The 25,366-nt window shown below is 38.2% G+C and overlaps 1 protein-coding gene across 1 annotated transcript; it reads left to right on the top strand.

Annotated features, from left to right (window-relative positions):
* Positions 1-1,599: 1,599 nt before the first annotated feature.
* EMB (embigin) lies at positions 1,600-25,204 on the top strand. The gene is made up of 10 exons (XM_085567804.1): positions 1,600-1,949; positions 6,678-6,758; positions 9,726-9,806; positions 12,406-12,565; positions 13,742-13,830; positions 17,172-17,296; positions 18,223-18,499; positions 19,164-19,197; positions 20,825-20,889; positions 23,386-25,204. The coding sequence occupies exons 1-9, from the start codon at positions 1,868-1,870 to the stop codon at positions 20,856-20,858; spliced, it is 963 nt and encodes a 320-aa protein (XP_085423930.1). The 5' UTR covers positions 1,600-1,867; the 3' UTR covers positions 20,859-20,889; positions 23,386-25,204.
* The last annotated feature ends 162 nt before the right edge of the window (positions 25,205-25,366 follow it).

Here is a 25,366-nt window from a genome sequence, read left to right as displayed (position 1 = left end):
CTAATGAAACAGCCCTGTTCAAGTCTTTTGCTATTAGCTGTATTTACTGGGAGTTTTTATGAAAGAAAATTTTATTCTGAAGGTCATTGTACTGGTATTGGAAAACATTTTTATGAATGAGGTCCTTTATGTCTAATTTAATAAACTACAAAATTAGAATTTAGCAGCAATTTTAATTGAGCAGTGATTTTATTTAACATTAACACAATCAAGTAAGAATGTACAAAGTAAATTTGGAAGTGATTAATTAAGTCTGATTAAGGTTCTGATAAGGCATAAGCAAAACCGATCAGGATTGGGGTACGGGGAGGGGAGGGCTTTTCACCCTGCCTCATGTACAAAAAACAAAGAATCCAAGCACAACTTATATACTGTATGCGAATACATGTTCATCAGTACTTTCTATAAATCTCCTCCTGTTTTCAATTCTTGAAATCTACATCCCTGTACTGCACAGTGCATGCTCCACTTGCTGCTAAGGGGTCTTCTTGACTTTCCAGTAGTTGCTTCCAACCATGGCTTCTCATCATCCTCACTGTCCTTTGAACAACTCCACAGGCTGTACATGCACCCCAAGTCTTGTTTTATAGAAGCCAGCATTATATTTCAAAAATGTCTTATTATTTCACAGATACCTAGAATCATCCCAGTTTTGCCAATTTCAAGGCTAATTCCTTAATCATCCTGAGGCCTATTCTGTTTTGGGATTTTACTTATTTGAAATTACATCCAGTATCGTATTTTCTCATGAACATCTGAAAAATCTGTTTTGTGACTCTAACTACATCTTGTTTTCCTCTATTACTTTTTAACAAATATTTTCTAAAATATTGATATAGTTACAACTGTTAGCATGAACCATATTCGTTTGTCACAATATGAATGGAAGCATGAACATGTCTAGTGCTGGAAAATCAACGCACAGGGCATTTACGCTGCATAAACTCTTACAGCTCTGACAACATGGTGAGCTAAGATGATGTAAAGGCTTTTTTGCAGCAGTTTTTTTGCATCATTGATACAAACCTCTTACACAACTCAACCTCTGCGTTAGCTGGAGCTGACAAGAAGCAGGAAGTACCCTACCCCCAAGTTATTCTTTCACAGTATGCCACCTTGCTAGAATCCACTTTGCACTGTCAGAATTCAGTTATTACAGAGCAACAAACAGAAATGCATATAATGCACATATATAAACATATATACACATATGAGTGGGTTTACTAGGTAAGCACACACGTATACAGAAAGAAAAGTGTGAACAATTTCATTGAGCCATAATCAAAAACCTGAGTTTTTGCTACAACTTGTGCTCACTGGGCACTGCTGCACAAGCTGGGAGATTTAGAAAACGGGATGCAAAAGAGTCGAAGCTTCCACACAGTATAACCCAGCTGTCCTGGAGCCAGTGACCCTGGAAGCTGGGTTCTCCAGATCACCAGCCAAAAGGCAGGGGCAGACAGGCTCAGCTCGAAGCCCCGCCGGAATCGTTTGCCACCGAGCCTTGGTCCTAGCCAGGTGGTAGGCAGATTTTGCTTTCTGCCCCTTTGGGCCAAGAGGCAGCCCGGGGTCTGCGGGGCGGCGCGGCCGCGCTCCAGCGAGCCGGCGGTGCGCGCCCCCGCCCGCCGGCGCGGCCTCGTGCTGAGGGCAGCGGCCGAGGCAGCAGCGCCTTCCCGGCGGGGTCTTTCTGGCCTGTTTTTTTACTTTCGTCCCAGTGAATTTGGAGCAGCTTTGCTTTGCATTTGACCCCCGTCGCTGTTGGAGTGGCCGGCTGTCCCGCAGAGCCGCCCCGGCCCGCTTGGGGCTTCCTCAGGTGTTGCAGCCCGCGGGGCGCGGATCCGGCCGGAGGAGCGGCGGGAGCGGCACCATGCCTGCCAGCTTCTCCGGGCGCTGCCTGGTGTGCCTGCTGCTGCTGCTCTGCACCAGCTTCTCGGGCGGGAACCCTGCAGGTAAATGGAAACTCTGCCCGGGCTGGGCCTCCTCCGCCCTCCGTGTCGGGCGGACCGGAGCGAGGTGGACGGGAGCGCCGCCTGAGAGCAAAGGTCCTCTCTGCTCCGCAGCATCCCCCCGGCTCTGCGGGGCACGTAGCGCTGCCCCGGCACGGCAGCTGCCTCTCGGCCTTGCCCGTGGGAGCGGCTGCGGGTGTCTTTTCCTGCGTGCGCCGCCGTGTGCCTGAGAGCTCGGGTGGGACGGCGGAGTCCGCTCTGGCTGTCCGCAGCACCGCCGTGCTGGGCGGCCGCGGGCGGGCAGAGCTACACCAGCTGTCCCGTAGCCTCAGCACATTCTCCCTCACTTAGAGAAGGGGTTTATCAGCTCACACATGCACGTTGCGGAAGGTTTGGTGGTGGGTCTTGTTTATGTCCTGTCGTTACTGAGTAAAGTGTTTCAATGCTGGAAAAAACCCGCAAAACAACCAACTCACCCCCCTTTCACAGATTGATAGATTACATTACTAAGATAGCAGTATGCCTAATGGATTATGAGGGATGGTCCTTTGGATTTGGTTTTGTGTTTTTAAATGTAGCATTTAAAATCCATGAAGAAAGAGGGACTTGAGCTTTCTGGGCACCGTTCGCCTCTAGAGGCTTTCAGCAGTTCAGGAGCACGCCAGCTGTTTCTCAGGAAACACGATCTTATTTCTCATGCAACTAGTGTTTTTTTTTCTTCTTTTTGAGCATTGCAGGTTAGTAGAGAATGATTATAGTAGGAGTTACCAGATTCTGGTGTTTGCTGTGCAGGGTGAGATTCTTGGAGAAGATCTTTCCAAGGCCAAGGGTTCTGTCCAGTGTACGTGTGCATATATATATTTGTACGTGAACATCAGTGCTGTGAATTGAATTCACTGAGGTTTAGCTCTATTTTCAGTGTGTGAAATACAAGCAGTTGTGTTTTCTTCTGCCTCTGTTGCATTTCTAGACCAAGAAGATCACTACTGCTCCCTAGGTGATGGTACCTTCTGTAAAATTTCTAGTAGTTTCATATAATGTGAAAGGAAATAACACTTTGCACTTCTCAAGGCTTGTTTGAAATGCATATTTAAGTATGTACACAGACCAAAATCTACTTAGTAGTTCTTAAGTAGTCTTTAAAATACGTGTGTATTTATGTACACACAGAACTTGAAATCCTTTCTAGCGATTTACTTAATTGAGGAGTTTGAGTGCAGATGGTCTGATATTTGTAGGAATGTGTGTCAGCATGTGGCTAATTGCCATAAGATAGTTATTTTTGATAGCTGTTAGTTCCAAAAACCATACCTGATGGTGGCTGAAGCAGTTTTAAGTTTATGTAAAGCCATTGGTAAAATGATAGCCTCTCATGGGAAGAAACAAAACAAAGAAGTGAATCAAACAGCAAAACCTTCATTGTGTTTCCAAAAATTGCAGAAATCTGCCATCTTCCTAAACTGGTGGGTATTGTGTGGTTTAGAGCAGATGTCAGAAATAAGCTTTAGTGCTTTTCATCTGTATAGGAGTGAAGGTGTTGTTTTCCAGACTTCAATTAAATGTTTTTACAGCTGTATGAACTAGATAGGGTGGCATCATACTGTGACTTCTGTGATGATTTAAATGAAAAAATTGTAGTTTACTCTTTCATTGGTTATTAACTAAATGTGCATAAAGCTAGTTGAGCAGAGGAACTATCTATGCAGCTGAAGCAAAGGGGAAGTTCATGTCACCTGAAGGTGCTTGAAGTTGTTTTCCAGTGAAGTCCAGAAACTGTTTTGGAGATGTGAGGGTGCTTCAACCAAAAGAAATGCTTGCAGTAGAAGTGAGCAGAGAGAGAGAACTTGCCACACAAGGTTGTATGCTGCAGAAAGGTGGATTGCAGTCTGCAGGCTGGTCAGGCACATGCCCCAAAAGCCTTATTAGATATTTATTTTGAGATTATATCTTGAAGAAGATATCTATTTTGTTATTCTTATCATAGTCATGTAACTGTTTAGTTACTTGTTTTGGAAAAATATAAACTATTGCTTTTATTTTGCATTGAGTTAAGGGTAATTTGTAGCTGTCAGAACACTGTTGTTCAGAGCTTGATGCTTTGTTTGGGTTACCTTTGCGATTGTATTAATTTAGTTGCAGCAAATGCTGCCAGATTGATTTAGGAAAAACAGTCCCGCCACATCTCATATCTCACTTTCTGCTCCTGAAGAATTCAAGGAGCTCTGAGTGTAGAACACACCTCATTCCTTACAGACTTCGCTTCCAAGTTGGGTTTTTCTGGTTTGACCTGAGGGAACAGACTTTATCAGGGTACTTGGAAGGCTTTAATGTTGATTCTCTGATGTCTCTGCAGCATTGGGACCTTCTGGTGGCTGGTTTTGGATACTACTGAATGCATGTGAACTTAAAAAGTATATGGTATTAAATTAAACAGTAAAATAAAGGTGTTAAATTAAAACCAAAATGTATTTCAGCCATTTCTTCCTCAGCTGCTTTTCTGGCTGAAAGAGAGCAAGTAGATTTTTAAGCCTGAAATTACTCTGGTAATAATAAGCATGGTACATCCATACTTTCTTAACCCAAAATACTGACTGCTATATGAAGCAGAAGTAATGTAGAAAACAAAATTGATTATATCATACTCTTGCCTATTCCTTGCTGCATGAAAATCAAGGAAATGAGATCTCTACATGCTGCCACACTATTGATTAAATCTAATGCAAAACAATTATAGGCTCAGGCATGCAGCTGAGACTCAGTAGTTCGAAGTTACTCCATGCGACTTGCTTACATCCTTGCCTGGCTGGATGACACTAATGGTGCAACGCTGGCCCATCTTGACCTCCAGTGCTACTCCGCAAGTATATATGAGAGGAAGAGTGGTGCAGTTTTCCCTCTGTTCTTTATACTTTGATGTATGGACAGGTAAGGTGAAAGAGTTAGAAGCAGGGGTGACAAAAAATAACACTACTTCTTTCACTTCCTATATTAATCAAGGAAGAAAGCCAAGATGAGAACCCTATTAGTATGCAAACCACATTGCAGGTTATTTGCCTTCATTGCAGAGAGATAACAGAGCTGTTTGGCTGTTTTATCATCTTCGGGAATTTTAATTAATGCGCAGGTGATCCATGACATACTTAGAATGCCTCAAGATGCTGCAGATACAAAAATTCACTGAGATCTTTCTTCAGTTGTACTATGAATATCAGAAAAATAATAGCTCTCTCTGCTAAGTACCTCTGTCAGGCAAAGAATAAAATTGTCTTTTTACTGTCTGGCTCATAGAACAGCAGATCTTTTAAAGTTCTTTTCTAAACTGGAGGGCTGGGAGGGAGCAGCTGGCTGTGGGACCAGCGGACTGATAAAAGTGGGCTGCTGTTAAGAACTACTAATGCTTAATTCTTTTAATGTTTTTTGAATACTGTGTTTTACTCTTGGTCCAAACTAGTTGAAGTATGATGGGCAGATAAGAGACAGCAAATGGTGTAAGCCAGGCAAGGCTGTGATGGAGTAATTGTGTGCTGGAGGTGCAGGGGAGGCTGTCTGCTTATTGGTGCTGAAATGGGGTAGGAGTGTTAGTATTGTAGGAAATGGCAGAGTGCTGACTTCACCTTCTGCAAAAGACGTGTGGTTCTCAAGTCTGAATGTGAAGCAATGTGATGCAGCATTTCACTATTCACTGAAGGGTTTGACTGGATCCTTGTGGGCCCCTTCCAATTTAGAATATTCTGTGATTTTGGGATCTCTGTGTGTTTGTTGCTGTTTTGGATGTCCAGAAGAGTTAATGATCCCAATTCCACCCCCTTGCCAATATTTTAATTACAAATGCAAAATCCATGTCTTTTCCTTGTGTGACTGAATCACTTTCTCTGATTGCTATGGCACTAGAATATATCCTGCAATATCTTTGTCCATAAAGATAGTACAAAATAAACGCTAACTCCGTCGCCCAAAGGTAGAAATACAGGAATGAAGATGCACTTCCATTCTTCTAAACCATCTAGATATCTTGATTTTCTTAAAAAGAGTGACACAACTACTAAAAAAGTCCTTTGCCTCTTCTGTTGCTGTTCTTTTTCCAGTCAAGAACGTAAAGCAGATAGTCTTAAATGGTTCTTGTGAAAACTGTATCGTAGGAGGAGGATCAGATTTGCAATGGTACTGAGGAAAATTGGAAATAATGGTTAGTATTAGATGCTGGAGTTACTGTTTGATACAGATGTCTTTTCTTTTGTTTACTGAGGTGCTGGTAGAATCAAAGGAGGTATGTTCATTGCTTGTTCATCACACTAGATTTGTAAGGTTTTAATGAAGTCCGTACTCTATTGGAAAATCTGCTAATCTGTATTAAAAGTAATCAACCAATGTCAGTGGTATGAGTGGTGTTTTAAAAGAGGATGTGAGTACAGCTTAAAAAGTTGTTGGAACTTTCTGAGGAGCGTCTTTGCCACTCTTAACTGCATAAGCTAACTTCAAGAAAAGAACACTATAAAGAAATTAGAGAGCAAATATTGCCTCCATTCTTTAATCTTCTCATGCATAAAGTGAGCTAAACAACTAAAAAAACAATTCTTGTGCATTTTTAAATTTTTTAACTTGGGGGAAAAAACACAGGAGAAAGGCTGAGATGAGGATATTCTGGTAGAAGTATTTTTGTGATTTATCTTTTTCTAACTCAGTTTCTTTAAACTTTTTCTGTTGTTTTGTTGTTTTTGTTTTTTTTTTTAGATCCAGCTATGACAACACAAGATTCCAATCAGACTCAGGTCAATTCCGTAACTAAGATGCAACCTGGACATGACTCATCTGGTAATTGTTTTATTTCAGTACAGTCAAAACTCTAGTCCTTTTTCCTATGAATTTTCGTTTATCGTATTGAGTCAGCATTTTCACACTTAAGTCTCTTGAAATAAGATTGTGAGTTTTTGGAAGAAACAGAAGCAGATACAGCACCTAGGTCTTTTAAAGCCACTGCAAGAGCTTAAGTGTCATAAGTATCTCCAGAACTGGAAAAAGCTATGCAACTACCAGTTTCATGTCCTGTTGCCCTTAGGCATATATGGCTTAAAAGCAGGCAATGACTCTGGAGGTCAGGCAATGCCCAGCTAGTGCCACTGCATAGTGGTTGTATTATAGCTTTAAGCCATGATAATTTTTAATGAGAGCTCCTTATGCCTGTGTGTTAGTGAAAGGTATAAAAATGCTCTTGCATCATGTTCCTGCTAGCTTCATCTTTCTTAATTATGTCTGTGTCAAAATTCTTTGTTATCCCTTATACCTTAATGGTATTTTTAACAGGGAGCTGAGAATAAGTTCCAGACAGGACAGGAAACCAATGATTGTTGCTTCTACTTCTCCTTTGTCCATAAAGATCAGAGAATCAGAATTTCAGTACTGTCCAAAAGCTCATGTTGATTCGTGCAAGTCAAACATGAGCTAAGTTACAGTTCTATGTGAACTCAATCAATTTCTGGCAAGTTATTTCACCTACAGTTGGGGTTTTATGGTATTTATCTGGTCTTCATTTTCGGAGCTTTTTAGCACAATGTGAGAACTAGGAGTGCAATAGCTAATAGATTCAGTAACTCTTTACATACATAGACACATGTAGACATACATGAAATACAGAAAATGTTGCATGTAGTATGACCTCATCTGAATATTTTCATTTGATAGGTGACTTGAGAAAGAAGGTCAATTTGAAAACCCTGTTTGTTGGAAGACACTTTAAAGGCTGTCTAATTTTTCCTGGCTGGATCTGCCATATGAACTAGCACTGGTGCCTTCTGAATGCATTGGTGCAAGGGCTTTTGGTGAAAAATCAGGTGATGTGTGTACTGCAGTGGCATAAACTTAGCTGATCTGTGACAACCCTGACATGCTGTCTGAGTATTTGTGCTCACAGGCAGGCTAAGATATGGCCAGACCTTTTCAGCCTTAGTATTATTTCCTGGGTAAACACTTGGACTAGTTTCCTTTTCCATGGGACAGAGATCAAGGCTTGTGTTCTTGTCTACAGCCAACAGGACTATGGTCTACTGCTAAAGACAGCTTTGATTTCTCTACTTAAAAAGCCATTTTGTACTATCAGTTGAGATTGACAACAATGTACTGTCAACAATACCAAATTAAGTAGCCTGAAGTTCTGTTCTTCTATACTAAACACCTTAATATACAGGCTTATTTTTAGTTAAACTTGTTGAAGCTTGAGGGAAAGTATGAAAATGCAGATGGAGTGAGCCAGAAAAAGATTGATTGCCAGTGCAACAGAATTCCTTGTGCTGTGAGCTTGACAGGATGTTTTCTTAAACTGGCCGAAAATGAAAAGGCAGGTGTACCTCTGCTTATGTCTTCAGATCCCCAAACCATTAGCGGGTACCTCCTTCAGCACAGCCAGGTCCTCTCAGCTGTAGCTCAGAGGCATGCATTTAAGATCTTTACCTGAGAGTTCAGTACTTTATGGAAGGGAAGAGAAGGAGTAATTCTGATGAGATGTAGGCTTTTAGAGATGTTATTTCTATTTTGCAGTAGTTGATTTGGCCACCCAATGCATCTCTCCGTGGGAAGGCTAAAAGTGTAGTCCAGTTAGTCTATCTTCTCAATTGTGATAGGGCATCTTTACAATCTATGAACTGCAGATGTAATCAAGCTCCTCTCCTTCTAAAAAAAACAGAATTCTGTGTGACTAGGCAGAATCAGTCTCTAACTACTATTCATACATTTCTGCAATGCATTATGAAATATATGACAATAATTTGACTTTCCAAGCATGTAAAAGCATGTGTGGCATAAAACATGTAGTTTCTTTTTTGAGATGGTGGTGAAATTTATTTATTTATTTTCGTCAGCTCAGCTAAAAGAAGATTTTTGTAGCTGGGCTACATCTATTAGAGCTGCAGTTTATTAATTTGCTTACTTTCTCTGTTCTTGAAATGTGTGAGGACAAGTGAAAGGAGCAGCCTGTCTTAGAGTTGCTAATTCAAGCTTTGTAGAGCTTTGTAAAAGACCTTATACTCTCTGAAGGGTATGTGATCCAGAGCCCCACCAAAAAGGAATTTTGATGACCATACACCTTGTAAATGGTAGGCTTTCCTAACAAAAGGAGAATAATATTTTTAGGTCAGCTATATGAGGGTTAATATTGGTATCCTTTCTTTGTAGAAGAACATTGCCTGCTCTGTATCAGAAGTTTTGAGAAGCAGTGATGGTCTTCGACCATTTTGTAGTGGACCACAAGGTGTTCTTTCCTCTGAATTCATTAAAGAAGCACTTAGATTAAATTGTCTACCTCTTGACTTCCTGGCTGTGTTAGATTGTCATAGCTTGGGGAATGGCAGCATTCTGTTGTTCTGGGTTTTTTTGTTGGATGACTTTTGTTGGTTGGTTGGTCTGGGTTTTTAATTTTTTTCTAAAGCTTATTACTTTCTCAAGAACTATTTAAACATTGATGTAGTCCTGTATGTAAGCTTGACTTTTTGAGTCAAGCTGTAAAACAGCGATGAGATTTTAGATACTTACATTCACAACTGCAACATTATGATAAAGCTAGAAACCTTTATCTAACAGCATAATTGCTATAACATCAACCCCACCACACTGCTGCTTTAAGATTACAGCTGCTAACACAGGTTTATTAAAGGATCACCACAGTAGTCAGCATCTGGCAAGGTCTGTTTTCTCCTTTCAAGGTTGTTATAACTAATAATTGCCAAACCATATCACTGTGTGATTGTTTATAGAGGTAATTTAGCTTTGTTTCCACCCAAACCTTGTTAGGTCCTGATGCTGCCACACAAGAGCTCAAGCCAGCAAGCAAGCAGAACACTAACGTCTCAGAGTATGAGATTGTCCTACCTGGTGAGTTTGTTACTTTCTGTCTTACAATTATTTTCTGTTGAATGTGAGTACACACAAATTTTCATATGAGAAGCATCTAGAATGGCAAGCTCTTGATAAAGTGAAGGTGTTCACAGTGAGCATGTGATGAGCCCAGTGAAAGGTAAGTACTTTTATGTTACTATTAACTTCTCTATTCTGGTAATAACTATTTTGCAGTGGTGAATCAGATTCCTGTTTTTATTAAAACTAAAAGTAAAACTAATTCATATATCTTCCTCCAAATCAATTGAAATGATATTTTTTTGACTAGTGAATCCACTTGGAGAGACCACATAAACTAGAGTACTTGCTGAGTAGCAGATGTTAATTTAGCAACACTACAGGAGTCAAAGTGTGGAGAACAGCAAAAATAAACCTGTTCCTAATGAAATTATAATCTTAATATGAAGTTCTCAATTACCAGATAATATTCTAGAATTAATTTCTTGGCTAGCTGAATAAACTGATTTAACTGAAGTATCTCTGGAAGACTTGCAGAGAATTGGAGTGACATTTTAAGGATGTAATTTTGCAACATTTATGCTGCATTTTCTTCTAGCAGGAAACTTAAAGTACTGTTTCCTGTTCTGGTATCTGCACTCTTAGTACAGGGATGCCCCAAATATCAGTCTTGCTATTGATTAATCTTCAACATCATCAGTTTTTACGTTTCATTCATTCAAGTTTTAAGATTTTATAAGGGACAGATACTGCTTTCAGCTAGTGTAATTAGTCTGACTGTGAAACCTTTGCTGCTGTGAAACCAATTCCAGTTGTAAAATTACTTTGATCATAAACAACCTCAACAAGCTGAGTTATGCTTGGCTCATTTATTCAGCCTAATTGCCCTAATAAATTAGTTTCTTCCATTGCAGTTGCTCTGCAATGGAAGACTGAGGTGTTACACTTGTAAGTTTATCTCCAGTTCAACAGATCTGAAGTATTTTGGCCAGCACTCACAATTCTGGATATGCTGTTCTTCAAGTTGTACATGTCTCTGCCAGACCGAGTACAGTTCACTTTGGATCTAGGTGCTGTCACTCCAGTGAGACTTTGTTGCTGCATAGGTATGACTTGCATTACTAAGTTAGTGAGCTGTACTAAAAATGCAGCACAAGGAGCGATGGGTGCTGCTGCCTATTACCTGTTCCCAACAAACATCTCCTGTAGAAAAGCAGGTTGAGTTAACCTTCAGGCAACACAGTCAGACCCTCACACTACACTCACCACAGCTGGCTCAGTGAGAGAGGCAAAAAAGGCTCTTTTTGCAAGGTTTTATTCCAGTGAGGTCACATGAGGCTAAAGGGAACCTGGTGAGAAAGAGAACCACCATGGGTTGCAGGCAGCTTAAGAAGGGGAAGGGCTGGGGGACAGAGCTAAGGGCTGGGCAGAGGGGACTGGTCTCCAAGGGAAAGGGCGAAGCCACCAGGGGTATCCAACCAATGATGGAACAGGGAAAGGAGAAACCTGGGGAAGGCCATGGGGGAGTCTGTCTTTTCCCCCCAGAAGGACTCCTGTATGTTAGTCACTGCCATTGCCAGGGCAGAGGACTTGGGAATTGATTGAGAGCAGAGAGTTCATGGGATGCTACACTGTACTTTAAAACTTCATTTTCCCTTGGAAAGAATGTGAGCTGTGCAATACATCTATATTTTTTTTTGACTACCAAATACTTCAGAATATATCTAGAATTGATGTGAGACATGCATAAATTTTATTGGAGTATTTAGATGACTAAGCACACTTCTATCATGGCATGAATGAAAAGGCCAGTTACGAAATAAAATGTCAGTATTAATGGGTAAAACATCCAAAGTGTTTTCTTATAGAAGGCTGTTTCCATGGATCAGAGAAGATATTTGCTGTTGATACCTGCTTTTTGGATGTACTTTTATGCTCAGGAACCTATAGTCATAAAAAGCAAAAAACTGACAGGTTTTCCCTACTGTATTGGAATATTTTCTCACTGTAACTCTACTGACTTGCCAGGGAGGCAAAGGTGGCCCTCAATGGGTTTGAAGAGGATATGAGGTCCACTTGAGTAACTGTAGGCATGAAAGGCCTGATTCAATAATGTTAAGATTGCAGATCTTGCTTCCCTAGCAATAGGATATACCTGTGATCTCACAGTATAATAAGTCTGCAACTGGCTGAAATCCAAACAGTTACAGTTACTTACGTCTTAACTCTTCTTGATGTTGATATAATTTTCTATATCCATATTAAGTTCTTAAGCTTTTACATTATTTAATCCAAACCAAAAATGTTAAGTCAGTCTTGTAAGTCTGTCTTCATTGCAGTGAAATGAATATCTGTGCTTCTGTATTAAAGCCCCCTAGGACGTTTACATACAAAATAGGAGTGTGTTATTTTTGTAAAGGGGATATGTATTTTAACTCAGTTATTACTTACGAAAATTGCTGTGAAACTCTGATTTTGCAGGGGCTTTTTTCACCTGGAGAATATAGAGCACCTGTGTTCACCTGTAATCCTGTATATGTTAACACAGTCTCTGAAGCTTCTTCACCCAGAATGAGGAGAAACGTTTTTTCATTAAATGTTTTTAAACTTCTTATAGGTGTGTCTGAAAAAAATATCTCTTTGGCCAATCCAACTAAAGTTGAACTTACATGCAAATTAGATGAGAATTCCAATCTGAAAAATCCTCAGGTGACTTGGAAAAAGGGAAGTGAAACAATCAGTCACACCAGTAAAACTCAGAACAGCTGGACCATTGAGTAAGTAGTGTTCTTTATGTTGTGATTTGCAGATTCTAATGAATTACCATCTTATATGCAGTGCCTAATACTAGTAATATGTGTATTAGAAAAGAGAAAAATGCAGAGATGAATCAACATACTGAAGCAGTCAGAAAGGAGAAAGATTGAAGGTATCTTAAGCCTGGAGGATGAGCTCCTCTTTTTCCTCTAGTGCATGAAAAACAAGTTTTTTTTAAAAAATAACATAGAATAATGAAGCAGTTCCTTGAAGTCTCATAATTTTGTTCAGTAAGCGAAATAATAACCAGTCTGAGATTAAAGCATTTTAGTAATTTCTCTTTCCACTCCCTCATTTTACACATGCTCTTTTCTACCGCATTGCTAGGCTACCTCATTTCTACCTTTGCAAGGGTCTGGAAGGCATCAATGATCATTTTCTTTCCTTCATAGGTAACAAAAAGTAGAAGTGAAATTTACAGTAAAGGTTTTTTTTTGAAGGTTTTCTTAAGTCTTTCAGACCTCTACAGAAGCTCAAAAAATGTTGTAGAAGCCTTTTTACAATTGATACAATTTATTGTTGTTCTTTAGAATTAGTCCAGTTAAACATTTTAACTGATTGGTCTCCATTTGATTTCTGTACAGTTTTAAGATAAGTAATACTTACATAAAATTTCTATTTTAAACATTTTGATGAGAATATAACTGTCACTTTCTTGATACTCCATGTACACAGACATGTAAATCTTTTTCAAAGTGACAGTAAAATGTATAGTTTGCTGGTGGAGAAGATGCTGGACTTCATTAGATGAAAATACTTTAAAACTGTTTATTTATTTTGTGTTGAAGAGATTACATAAATAGTTTGTTTTTCCTAAAGCCCTATGTAGAATATGCTTCACAGTTCACATGGAGAACCCATGTCTAATTAGACAGTAATCTGTAGATAATGGTATTTAAAGGTAAAAATGTTGTTTATGATCCAAAGTGTGCTTGTGCTTTTCTGTTTTCTTAAAAATATTATGCCATTTCTTCATTGCACTAGACCTGAATCTTAGTTTTTCAGTGGTGGTATGTTCTCTGCTCCATTACTAATCCTTACTGTTTTCTTTAGAATGATAACTAGCAGTCACTTGTGGTGGTACAAAAAGGAAACATAAAAAACCTCCAAATTAATGATTTTTTTTTTTTTTTAAGATTGACCATCTCAGGGAGCCGTGAGCTGGGAAGTTACACTTGTATTCTGAAGGCTGAAAAAGAAGTCAGTGCTACGTTTCATTTGCATGGTAATTTAATTGATTTGTATTTATTTAAAACTTTTGTTCCAGCTGACTATTGCAAGGCTGTGTTAATATTCTTTCTGGATAGTATGGAAATTGTAATGTAATTTGATAAGTAATGGCTAATACAGTCAGGCTAAGTGAGAATAACTATTGAAGTAATTTCAGTAGCATGGATTGAAACTAAAAGCCTTTAAAAAAAATTCTAATAACCAAAAGAGCATACAAGTCTGTTTTTTACCCTTCTTGACTAAGTGATTTCCCCTTCCCTCTCCATCTCTGAAACAGGTGTGAGTACACTTCACTTTCTGGGGAATGGGATTAAAGGATGGTGTCTTGGATAAATTTTTTCAAAAAGCAGAGCCAATACTTTGAAATTTGAGTCTGAGGTTAGGTGTTAAAAGTGAAGTAGTGATTGGTAAAATGGAGGCAGGATTTTTAAAATTTTGTTGGTGTTTCTGAAACAACATTATTGCTTTAGTGCTTATTTTATTCTGTAATGGTATAAGAATAGTACTTAGATGAACAATTAGTGTGCTTCATTGTGCAGTATGAGTACCCTTTCTTCTGTTTTGTTCTCTTCTCCAATAATGTTACCTGGAAGTAGGAGGTAGGTGAAATTCAGATCCATGGAAGATATGTGGAAATGATAATACAAGTTGGTGAACTGATGAATATCTCTAGTGGGAGTTACTCCTTTCTCTGTTCCTACCATCCGAATTTTGCAAAGAGGAAGGCATGCATTTCATTTGTGAAGATAGATATAGGAGAGATTTTCCCTAAACACAGGCTCTGAGAAAACCTAACTATTCAAATCATTTCCCTAACCTTAGCTAAATTAAGCAGTGGGGCTCTCTAATTCTTAAGCTGCCAAGGTGCCTTTGTTCAGTGGGATATCCAGTAATAAGACTTGAGGAAACTTGCAGGGGTTCAAATATCAAATGTTGATGCCTGCTTTCAGTGCTGAATAAAGACAAAGTTGTAGCTTACTTGGGCCTTTTAATCTCTAAAAAACAATTATGTATTTTTCTTGTCAGCATATGGGTAAAGTTTAGTCAAATAGCTAACCCAGGTTGGTGCAGATGGAAAAAAATCCAAGGAGATCTTTTTTTAAAGTACACAATAACTATTACAGTAAGGGCAGGAATGACTCAATAGGAAAGTCATATTTTCCAGAACAGTGGATAGGATGGTTGATCTATTATAGGAAGATCAGAGAACTGCTGCATGATGGTTGAATGCTGCCACTTCTGATGCCATAAAAAGTACTGGCTTGATGCTTTTTAAGATTAATGCAAGAGTGAAGGAAATGGGAAAGAGAAGTCCTTGAATCTTCCAGTCAGTAATGCAGGGAGAACAATTTTCAAACTGAAAGATGAGTAATGTGTTGGTATAGACTCAGTGGCTTAAGTCATCACTGTGTAGCTAACTGTAATACCTTTTCCACAAGGCAGTTCTGAATTATTGCATGTGTTACCTCTCCACTTGTTCCCCCCTGATTCCTGGCCTGATTTTGAGGAGTCATGTTTTTACTCAGGTTTGCAGAAAACACAGATATTTACAGGTTCAAGTTAATAAACACAGAAGACAATAGTAGGTGTTATAAAATGTTGTGAAGTGCTGCTAGCCTCTAAAAGTGTAGAATAGATTAATTTCTTTGCCCTTTGTTGAGGGACCTTTAAGCAGCAGTTAAGGTATGTGCACCATGAAATTGCTCTGGTTTTTAAAGCTGTGTGGAAATCTGACTGGTGTAAATGCTGGTGCTGACACCTGTCTGTTTCTTCAGAAGTTGGCTTTGTGCAGCAGAAGTATTTTGTCATCAAATTTGGTGATCCACTTGCAGAAGTACCTGTGATAAGCCTTGCAGGCATTCAAGGATTAGCTGTTACAGAGCCAGATCCTAGAGCTTGTAATGGATATTCATATCCTTAATCATGGCTGACGTGGTCACATGTATTACTGACATGCTTATAGCTGAGCTTTGTCACTCACTAGTGTGGCTAAGTATCTTTGACTTCCACATAAACTTGTTGTGCTGGGTGTACAGGGCTTTTTTATCCTAACCTGCTGGTGTTTCTTCTGCTCTAAATTGCAAGGGAGATTGCAGCAGTAATTAGTGAGGTCATCCCTTTTAGTGGCAGCAGAGAAGATACACAGCCAGTACTCTTTAAAAGGATAGTGTTTAATGATTAAAATATATACATTGAGAGAACTTCAGTAGTAGTCTTGATATGTGGTGCTGCAAATTCTGAGACTGAAAACAGTGTTCTTATTAATAAATTGGTTTAATATATATTTCTGTATAATAAAACTTAAGTTTGAATACACATGAGAAGTAGACTTTTTTGGGAGAAAAAATAATTTGTGCTCACCAGTCAGGAAGGGGTGAGGACAAGAACAATCTTAGCTTGTATCAAATTGTTCATCATAACTACTGAAAGTAGATACTTGGCCTACTTAGTCTAGTGTGATCAGTAAAATCTAAAGTATGTACTAGATCTGTACTTAAAAAGTAGAGCAATGAAATTTGAAGTAAAATTTAAAATTAGTGGATCTGAGGAAGACTTATTGGTAAACATCCTAATAAAGAGGGAAAGAAAGGGGAAATACATACTTCAACATAATGCATTTGCTAAGCTCTAGCAGTATTTATAGGATAGTCTCAATATATTCAGTAAGCTTTCTAAGTACTACATACTTTTGGAAGTTTGTGGGGCACAAGCAGTTACCAGTAGCTCTAAAGTTAGTCTGATTTCTTGTTGACTGTATTCTGTCCTCAGCAAGACTGGACCAAAAGTCTTTTTTTATTGGCATGTACCCAAAAGTCATTGCTTCAGCTCAGAAATGTTTACAAATCTCTATCAGTCTGCAGTTTTTTCTCAGTTACAGAATCATTCTCTGTACATGTCAGATACCATTATATAGGCACATTGTGACTGAAATAGACTCTAGCAGTTTCTGCAGATGGAGTGAAATTGCAGGAAAATTATGTTTGTTTCTACTGTACTAGAACTGAAGCATGTAGCTGGCAGCTGCCAAGGGAAAAAGGAAATGGGCAAGGGTAGAAATCACAGTCTGATTTTTCTTTCACTTGACATTTGGTATTAATTGGCAACTTCCAAGATCACGCAGCAGCTGAAAACAGGATTCCACTAGTCTTCTGCACAGATTATATATCTGAAATAGCTGCCCAAAATAACTCCTCATGTCATAAATGATAGAATCATGAGGATTTTAAATAGAAAAAGTGAATGGAGTACTATAAATGAATACCCAAATATCTTCTTTGTAACACTAATGAAAACCTTTGTTTCTCATTTGATGTTTTTTTTTCTCCTTGTTCTTAGTACCAATCATTGATGGAAGAGAAAAACCCATAATCTCTTATGAAGGAGATATAGCTGTAATGGTTTGTACAACTGTGTATAATCCCAAGGCCTGGGCCTGGTATATGACCAATGGAACTGAGCTGGTAAGATCTCCCTCTGTTGGGCAAGCAAAACAGTATGACAAAAAAAAAAGTATGTATACTTTGTACTTCACTACAAGCTCTACAAATTCTGTTTCCATTAACTTTAGCAGAAATCTTTATGGAAATGGAAAAAATATCTGTAGTATTTACAATATTCATTGTTATAGGGATGTAGTTTTTTGATCTGGTTTGTATGTTTCTTTCTCAAAAAGGCCCTACCATACTCTGAAATAAGGTGAGTCTTGAGAGACTTGTTTTTACTTTATTTATACTGGTTATACTACTCAGATCTTGCTACTGGATACAAAAATAATTGTACAGCAGGACATGCTTTCACCTCAAAGATGTTGTAGGACCCTTTACTTCTTCCAGATACAAGTAATTCTGTTTCTTAGCCTTATGACCTATCTAGAAAGCACAGCTTCCTAAAACACTTTCTTTTAGCCCTCTTCTGAGGCCCGCACTGTCAGCTGAGAGAAAGTAAAGAGATCTGTCTCTTTATATGGCTGGAGACCAGTACTGACTTTAAGAGTATCAGTGTATTTCCCAGTGAAGGAGAGCTCCCTCTTCCACTTCCTTGAAAGTGTGTGTTTTATGCTATGGTGAAACTCGTGCATTAGTTCTAGCGGCCAAGGATGCTTTTGTCATTGAAGAGTTGATATCATCAAAGGTACATTTTGTCCAGTCTTAAATAAAATAAAACAGGTCAGACAGTTTGCCCACTGAAACTTCCAGTGAGTTCAGAAGGAATTAGGATGTCCAGCTAAAATAAGCCCTTCCCTTTAATGTGGGGTTACTTTGCTTCATGAATGCCTTTTGTTCCTAATTCATTGTACATATCTATACAGAACTGAATGTTGATGTGATACTGTTTGATTAAATACCCCCTCATTACATTATTAAGACTTGCAATATATTTTTTCTAGGTTTCCATTGATAAGATGTTACCTGTGGACAAGTTTCGAATTAAGAGTCCATCTGTTAGTATAAACCGTTTGGAGGTAGTCAAGCTCACCAGGGAAGATTGTGGTGTATATTGGTGTGAAGCTGCTTTTGAATTAGGGCCCAGTAAATCAAGGTTTGAACTTAGAGTTCTGTCCATCGCAGCACCTCTCAAGCCCTTTGTAGCAGTTGTGGCTGAAGTTGCTATTCTTTTAACTACTATTGTCCTCTATGAGGTGTATTCGAAAAGGAAAGCAAAAGGTAAGTTTTGGTGAGGGGTTTTTGGTTGTTTGGTTTGAGTTTTTTAATTAATTTCTAGCTTTCTGTTGAAACTACAGTCAAAGGTGGAAAAGACCTAAAGTGCAGCATATATGAAGTTGAGTCATTTTCACATCTGTATTTCTGATAAAATTCTTTGATCTAAAGCACTGCTATGAAAAGAGCTTTCTCTAAGCAATACTTATCCATAACAGTTTTGATAGAGTCCTGGGGTTTTTTTCCCCCTTACAATACAAGTGAATTTTGAGGCTCTAATTTTTGGGGGAATGCTTAGGAATGGAAGCAATTCTTGGTAGCCTTGATGGAAGAATTTTCTTTAAAGACATTCTGTAAGAAGGAGAAATGCATTTGTCTAGTAAAGACATAAATGAATGTTATTTTGAAATGCAGAAATATATAAACTTCTATATAAGATGATTTGCATTAAAATCAAATTAATAAAACCTTATCAAAATAAGCTTTTTCACCACTTTGGAGGTAATTCCTTTGAATAGATGTACAAGGTGATCTGAAATACATATTTAAGTAAACTAACAAAATAAATAACATTTTGTTTTGATTAAACAATTACTAAATGTATTAAACAATAAATTTTCTATTGTTTATTAAATGGATACTTCTATATAGTACTTCTTTTGTTTTGCAGGAGATGAAAAACAGTTTGACCAAACTGAGAAACTGTAAGCAAAAAAGTTCCTATACTCTAGTTCAATATTTGTTCTTATGTGTATTTGCATTGTACAAAATTATACCTTGTTTTTGATCCCATTGGCAAGGGGGATGGTGGTCAATGTGAAAGAAGGGTTTATTCTTTTCCTTAAGAATTTCTAATTTCAGAGTGAGCAGAACACTATTTTCTAAATGGAAAGTGATTTTGAAATTGCAGTATCTTTTTTTGGTGGTGTTTGTTTGTTTTGTATCAGTTTTGCATTTTTATTCTTTTATTTTGTGAGAACACCATGTGTCCTCATTATAAGCTCATTCTAGAAGACTATAACTGCATGGAAATAACTTCCAGGTGAAAGTGTAACAGAAGTGTCTCTGCTTTGTGGGTATTTTTGTTTTGTTTTTTTTTTTTTTCAAAGTGTATTTGGCCACATTAACATGCATTTCTCCTCTGTGCATGTGGTCAAAGCCTTAACTCTCATATCTAAGCCTGTAGTTGCTGGGGTGTTGGGAGCTGGCATTGTTGGCTGTTTTGGGTGCAAATGCCAACCTCTCAGGAGATTTCGCACTGTGCTGGTAGCTTGGGCTTCCTGTGCTGTGCTGCTGTAACCAAAGGAGCAGGTGTAGGCACTTCATGCTGTTCTGCTGTTCCAGGGTCTGTGCTCCCATGCTGGCTTCCCTGCCCTTAGGATCTTACATTTCTTCAGGCTTGCTTGCTAAAGTATGCTATACTTGTCTCTCTGCCCATCCCTTGAAGCCGGGTTCCCTTATCTAGCCTGTTTATCTCTTAAAACAAGAGGAAAGTTGCCTAACAGGTCATTTAGATGGGTCCAGTCTACTCTAGTTTTTGTCATCTTGATCCCTTCTCTCCTGCTGTGTTTGTTTGCCTTTTTCTTCAGATCCTCTCTTCTCTTTCCCTCTTAGATTTTTTTTCCTGCAATGATCTTTGTATTGTCCTGTATTGTATTCACTTTCTTATTCCTTTTTTCAGTGCTGAAAATGTATTTTGGTGCTTAAAGCTTTTACTCAGTTACAGTATAAAGTGGGAGTATATCTTGGGAATGTAGTATTCTATTACGCTGCTGAATGTTTGGGGATATGTCTTGAGTTGAAAATTGATAAATTGTCTTTATTGTGCAGCCTGCTTCTCATAAACATGTTGAAAACACTAGGATAGTAACACAGAATAGTTCACTAAAATACTGGTTTTGCCCATGGGGGATGTGGTTCTGTACAGCTGCTTAATCTTTGTGTAATTCTTATATACATACATCCAAGGAAGATTTAATTAACTATGTACTTCCCTGATTCAAGAACTGAAAGTTATTTCAACTATTGGCTGTTTAGAAGATGGATTTGTGTACCGGAGAGTGGCTCCAAAGGAAAATGTCTGGTCTGTTATGTCAGGGGATGACTAATACAGCTGTATTTGGTTGATGAGTCTATAATTAAATGTCACATCCAGCAGTGTATTTAGGTGGTAGCCTAGTGAATCACAAACTTTTTTTTAGCAAGAGAACTTTCTATTCAAGTGTTTTTTGTGATGCAGAGCATAATAGCTAGTTGCAGTTATTCAGAAGGAAACTGGGAATGATTGTCTTACTATTCAGCTTTGGAATTTACCCTTTTGTTCTTGTGTAGGTCAGAAGACAACGTAACTGGGACACGCAAGTAGTTCTATGCAGAGGGGGAAGGTTCCTTTAGAGGTGAGTAAGAGATGAGAGACCAGAGTTTCCTTTTCTCTTGAGCAGCCTAATACTAGGACAAAGAAGTCCGCTTTGCCAACCCAATCCTTTGTTTTAATGTGCGAGCAAAACAGTAATTAAAAAATTGTTTAGGTCAAGTAAGATACAGTTGAACAAGAAATCAAGTTCAAATAATTTTAACTCAATTGTGTTGTTATTGTGATTTACTAGTTCTGTTAATCCATGTAGTCTTTAAATTGGGACCCAGGTTAACCTGCTTGACCTGCTTGGTCATGAAAGAATCCAGTGAATGCCAGGGTAGATGCTGAAATGCATAAGAGGTGCTGCTGTGTTCAAAAACCCACTCTTTTCATTGGTATTTTGGGTGTCAAATGAGTTTATGAAGGAAGGATCCTCTGTAATAGCACACTGGGAATTTGAAAGTTCTGGAGAGATGTAGAGGAGTCTGGGAAAGAAGATTGGTCTTAATAGACAGTGATTTGAAAGGATTAGCTGTAGAATGAGGAAGCAGAATATGTGTATGTTGCATCACCCTCGTTGCTGGTGGCAGGAGCAAACCTGGAAAGGGATGAGGTATGAGCGTGGTAGTAAATAAAATAGGAACAGGTATGACCGGAGTGCTTGAAATTCGTAGTTTAATAAAGGAAAATTAAAAGGTGTGCTAACAATAAATGCTCAATAAAAACATGGGCTATACACTGTATGGAGCTACTCCAGAAGAACATAAAATGAGATAAGCACAAATACAGAGGGCAGGGAACAAATGCAGTGAACAAAGAGAAGCAGAAGCCATACCTTACATAGAACACAAGACTAATCAGAAAGCAAGGTTCATAACATAACCTTATATGGAACAATTTAGTCTGCATAACTGCTCCCATCATTCCTTCTCACCCTAATTTGTGGGGAATGCCCAGAGCACGGCCCTGGTAGGCTCACATGTGTAGTAAAGCTGTATCATGAATTTCCTGATTTCCTGATTCTCTACCCTCTTCACAGTCTAATTATAGGCTGTTTCTACTTATGCCATCTGGAAATGCTTGTCAGAGCACTCTGTCAGTTGAGGACCAATCCTACATACTCTTGCTTCTATTCTGCATCTGGCACCTCAACCTCTGATCTGTAGAAGAGAGGTGTGAATGACTTAGCATTCATGTGGCTGCTGGTTCATCCTCACCACAAGTCTTCTACCTAAGTAAAGACTGTTGCCATACCCTTTGTTTTAAAGAACAGAAGGAAACATGTCAGGTAGAGTTCACATAAAAAGAGTAACAACTCAGAAAATGATCCAGAACAAATATTTTCCAAGATTATGTGGTCTCTATTCCTCCTAGGTTTAACCCCAGCTAGCAACTCAGCCCAATGCAGCCATTTGATTTTACTCTCTGGTGGGACTGGGGAGAGAATCAGATGAGTGAAAATGGGTGAGCTTAGGGGCTGAGATACAGACAGCTGGACAGAAGAAAGCAGAAGCTGAACAGAGCAAAGGAAAGAATTCATTCATTCTTTCTTACAGGCAAGCAGTCATTCAGCTGTCTCCAGGAAAAAATGGCTTCATCATGTTCCAACTGTTTGGGTTAATCAGGAAAACAAATGCTGTGACTCAGAATGTGTGCTCCTTCCATATTTCTCCTTCTTCCCCCATATTTACATGCTGAGCATGATGCCCTATGGGATGGAGAATCCCAGTGATAAGCTGGGGGCAGGTGTTCTGCCTGTGTCACTTCCCAGGTCCTTGATTCCCCCAGCCTCCTTGCTGGCAAGGGAGAGGACAAGGCCTTGTGATAGTGTAAGCACTTCAGAGCAATACCTGAAACATTACTGTGCTATCAACACTCTTTCCAACACAGATCCAAACCTAGTATTGTACCATGTGCTGTGAAATAAATTATTCTAGTCAAAACCAGCACACAAGGATTTCTCTTAGGTTTGATTTGACATTTAATTCTTACAAAGTTCTTTTGACATCTAGCACTGAGTATATAAATAAGGACTTTTCTTACAGAATCACCTGCTTTGTCTTCATATGCAGTGTCAAAAGTTTTAATGTCTTAACATGATAAATGCCAGTTGCTCTCTATAGTTTCCTGAAAATAGGTTGTAGCAAAGTGGGGATCAGTCTCTTCGTCCAAGTACCAAGTATCAAGTTGTAGTACAGGAGGAAATACCAAGTTGTATCAGGGGAGGTTTAGTTTAGTTTGGATATTAGTAAAACTTTATTCACTGACAGAGTGGTCAGGCACCAGAACTATTTGCCCAGGGAAGTGGAAATCTTCAACCCTGGGCCTGCTCAAAAGGTGCTGAGTTAATGGTTCGGCTTGCTGGTCTTTTGTAACCTAAAGAATTCTATGATTTTATTTGCAAAGTGGACCATTAAAAAAAATTGATATATTGATTAGAATGAAGTTTATTTTCAAACGAATATGGGAAAATACGAAGCAGCAAAATAGCAGAACTTGTATTATAATGAAATGTGTTTATTCTTTTTTATTGCAGGAGATTTAAGACAGTAGAAGTGGAAATCATCACAAAGCTATAGAAGATGTATGCAGCTACTTAAACATTCACTATGTTTTGAAATAAAGTCCTCTACATTTGAGAAATAAGATGCTTTTAAAATAGCTCTGAAACTACTCATTTTATAGGGATGATAATAGGATATATTGTACTTAGATGTTTATCTGTAACATTTTACTCCTAGGAGGGTGTATTTTATGTGATTAGGCTTACTTTTGGTTTATGATTGTTCTGTTGGATTTTTATCTCCTAAATTGGAACTAGTGTTGTATTCACTGAAAAAATGGTTAATGTAGAGTGGGCATTATTATCTGAGTGTTATAAAACCTGATACATACGATTGATAAGTATTTTCACCAAAGAAAATGCGTTTTACTAGCTGTTGAAGCAAATGTAATGCAAATGCTTTTACCAAAGAAATGGTGAAAGGGAGATCTTTATCAGAGCTTAAATGAAACATTAAGAGTTGTGATTTATTCTGAATAGTAACTTGTGTTAATTCTAACTTTTCTTAGCTTCAGTCTCAGTTCAACTATATTGTAGTCCTTAGCAGGCTAAACATTAAGCTACCATACAGCTCAGATATTTCAGAGTAGATGAAAGAAGTATTGGGGATACAGTACCTTCTCAGACTAAAACTGCAATAATTCCTTCTGCTTGAAAAAATTACTGCACTCTCTGGGGCTGCAAAACCAGGTTATTATAATTTATATGGAGTGCTAAATTTTCAGGAATATACCTATATATGCTTCTCATCATACATACTGTCTCGTTGGTACTTCTGCTTCTTTCAGCAAACTGTTTTTTCTTAAACTCCTTGCAAACCACACAGTGGATCTTGAGCAGCTAAAATTTTCAGGACAATAGGATGAAACCGCATTGAACACCACCACTACTCTTACACAAAAAACTTAACACTGCTGTTAATGACTTAGAGTATTGCTTTTAAAGAGTGAGTTGCCATAATAGTGTTTAGTTACATTATGCATTCAGCAATTGAAATGTTTAGCTAATAAGAAAATGTTGGTTTCATCAGTTGCCTTTGCTTGAAATAATTAAAGCATCAATTTTGAGAGGAAGAAATAAAATCTTCAGAAAAATACCTTTTCTCCATAAAAAATGTAAGGAAAATGGCAGCATTTGCAGACTCCATTAGAAAGTGAAAGAAGAAAAAAAATACACAGAACTTCTTTGTACTGGTCATTTTTCTTTTGAACATAAAGGAAGGTAAAAAAAACCAGATAAAACAGATTGAATTCCCTTCCTTAATTTTTTTTTTCTACTTTACTCTTCTTATGGGTTTGAAAAATACCAGAAATCCTAGCCTTAGCTGTTTTGTTGGAAATGGGAGATAAAATCCAGTCAGACCTATGTATTTTTGGTTTTCATAATTTGTTTTCTAGTCTGAAGAACTACAAGTCAAGGTCCAAATAAGACACAATGAGAAATACAAAAGCACTGGGTGATTGACTGCAAGGAGTGAACACTGATACAGGTTCCCGTTGCTTAGATATTGTTTATTGTATTTTTGCCTTGGAGTTTCTATGCAGTATTAAAACCAGAATGCATCTACAGTTTCTTATATTAATTTCTCATTTATATAATTGATGCTTTTATTGTAGCAAGTAAATGTGGGCCGTTTCAAAATGTTTACTTCTGTAAATGTTTGTAAATTGTTTGGCACATTTTAGAGTTTGTAGTAATTTGCTTCATGTAGGCAGTTAGATAGTAAAAAAGGAAGTCTTACTTAGAGAACTAAGAATTACATTCTGAATAAAGCAGCATTAATATATTTTGCAAAGGAAATGAGGCTAGATACTGTCTGGGAAAAAACCTGCCAGTTAGAAATGGTAATAATCTTTCTGCCTTCACACAGCATTGCTACCTGGTCTTGCAGTTGGGCTGTAAAGTCTTGGCTAACATAGGCAAGTTATACAGACAGATAGTTTTTTGGCATTAG

This window comes from Lonchura striata, chromosome Z (genome assembly GCF_050655825.1).
Source record: "Lonchura striata isolate lonStrDom1 chromosome Z, ASM5065582v1, whole genome shotgun sequence".
Taxonomy (NCBI): Eukaryota; Metazoa; Chordata; class Aves; order Passeriformes; family Estrildidae; genus Lonchura; species Lonchura striata.
The sequence above is the reverse complement of the archived record's forward strand: the minus strand, read 5'-3'. Positions and strand labels throughout refer to the sequence as shown.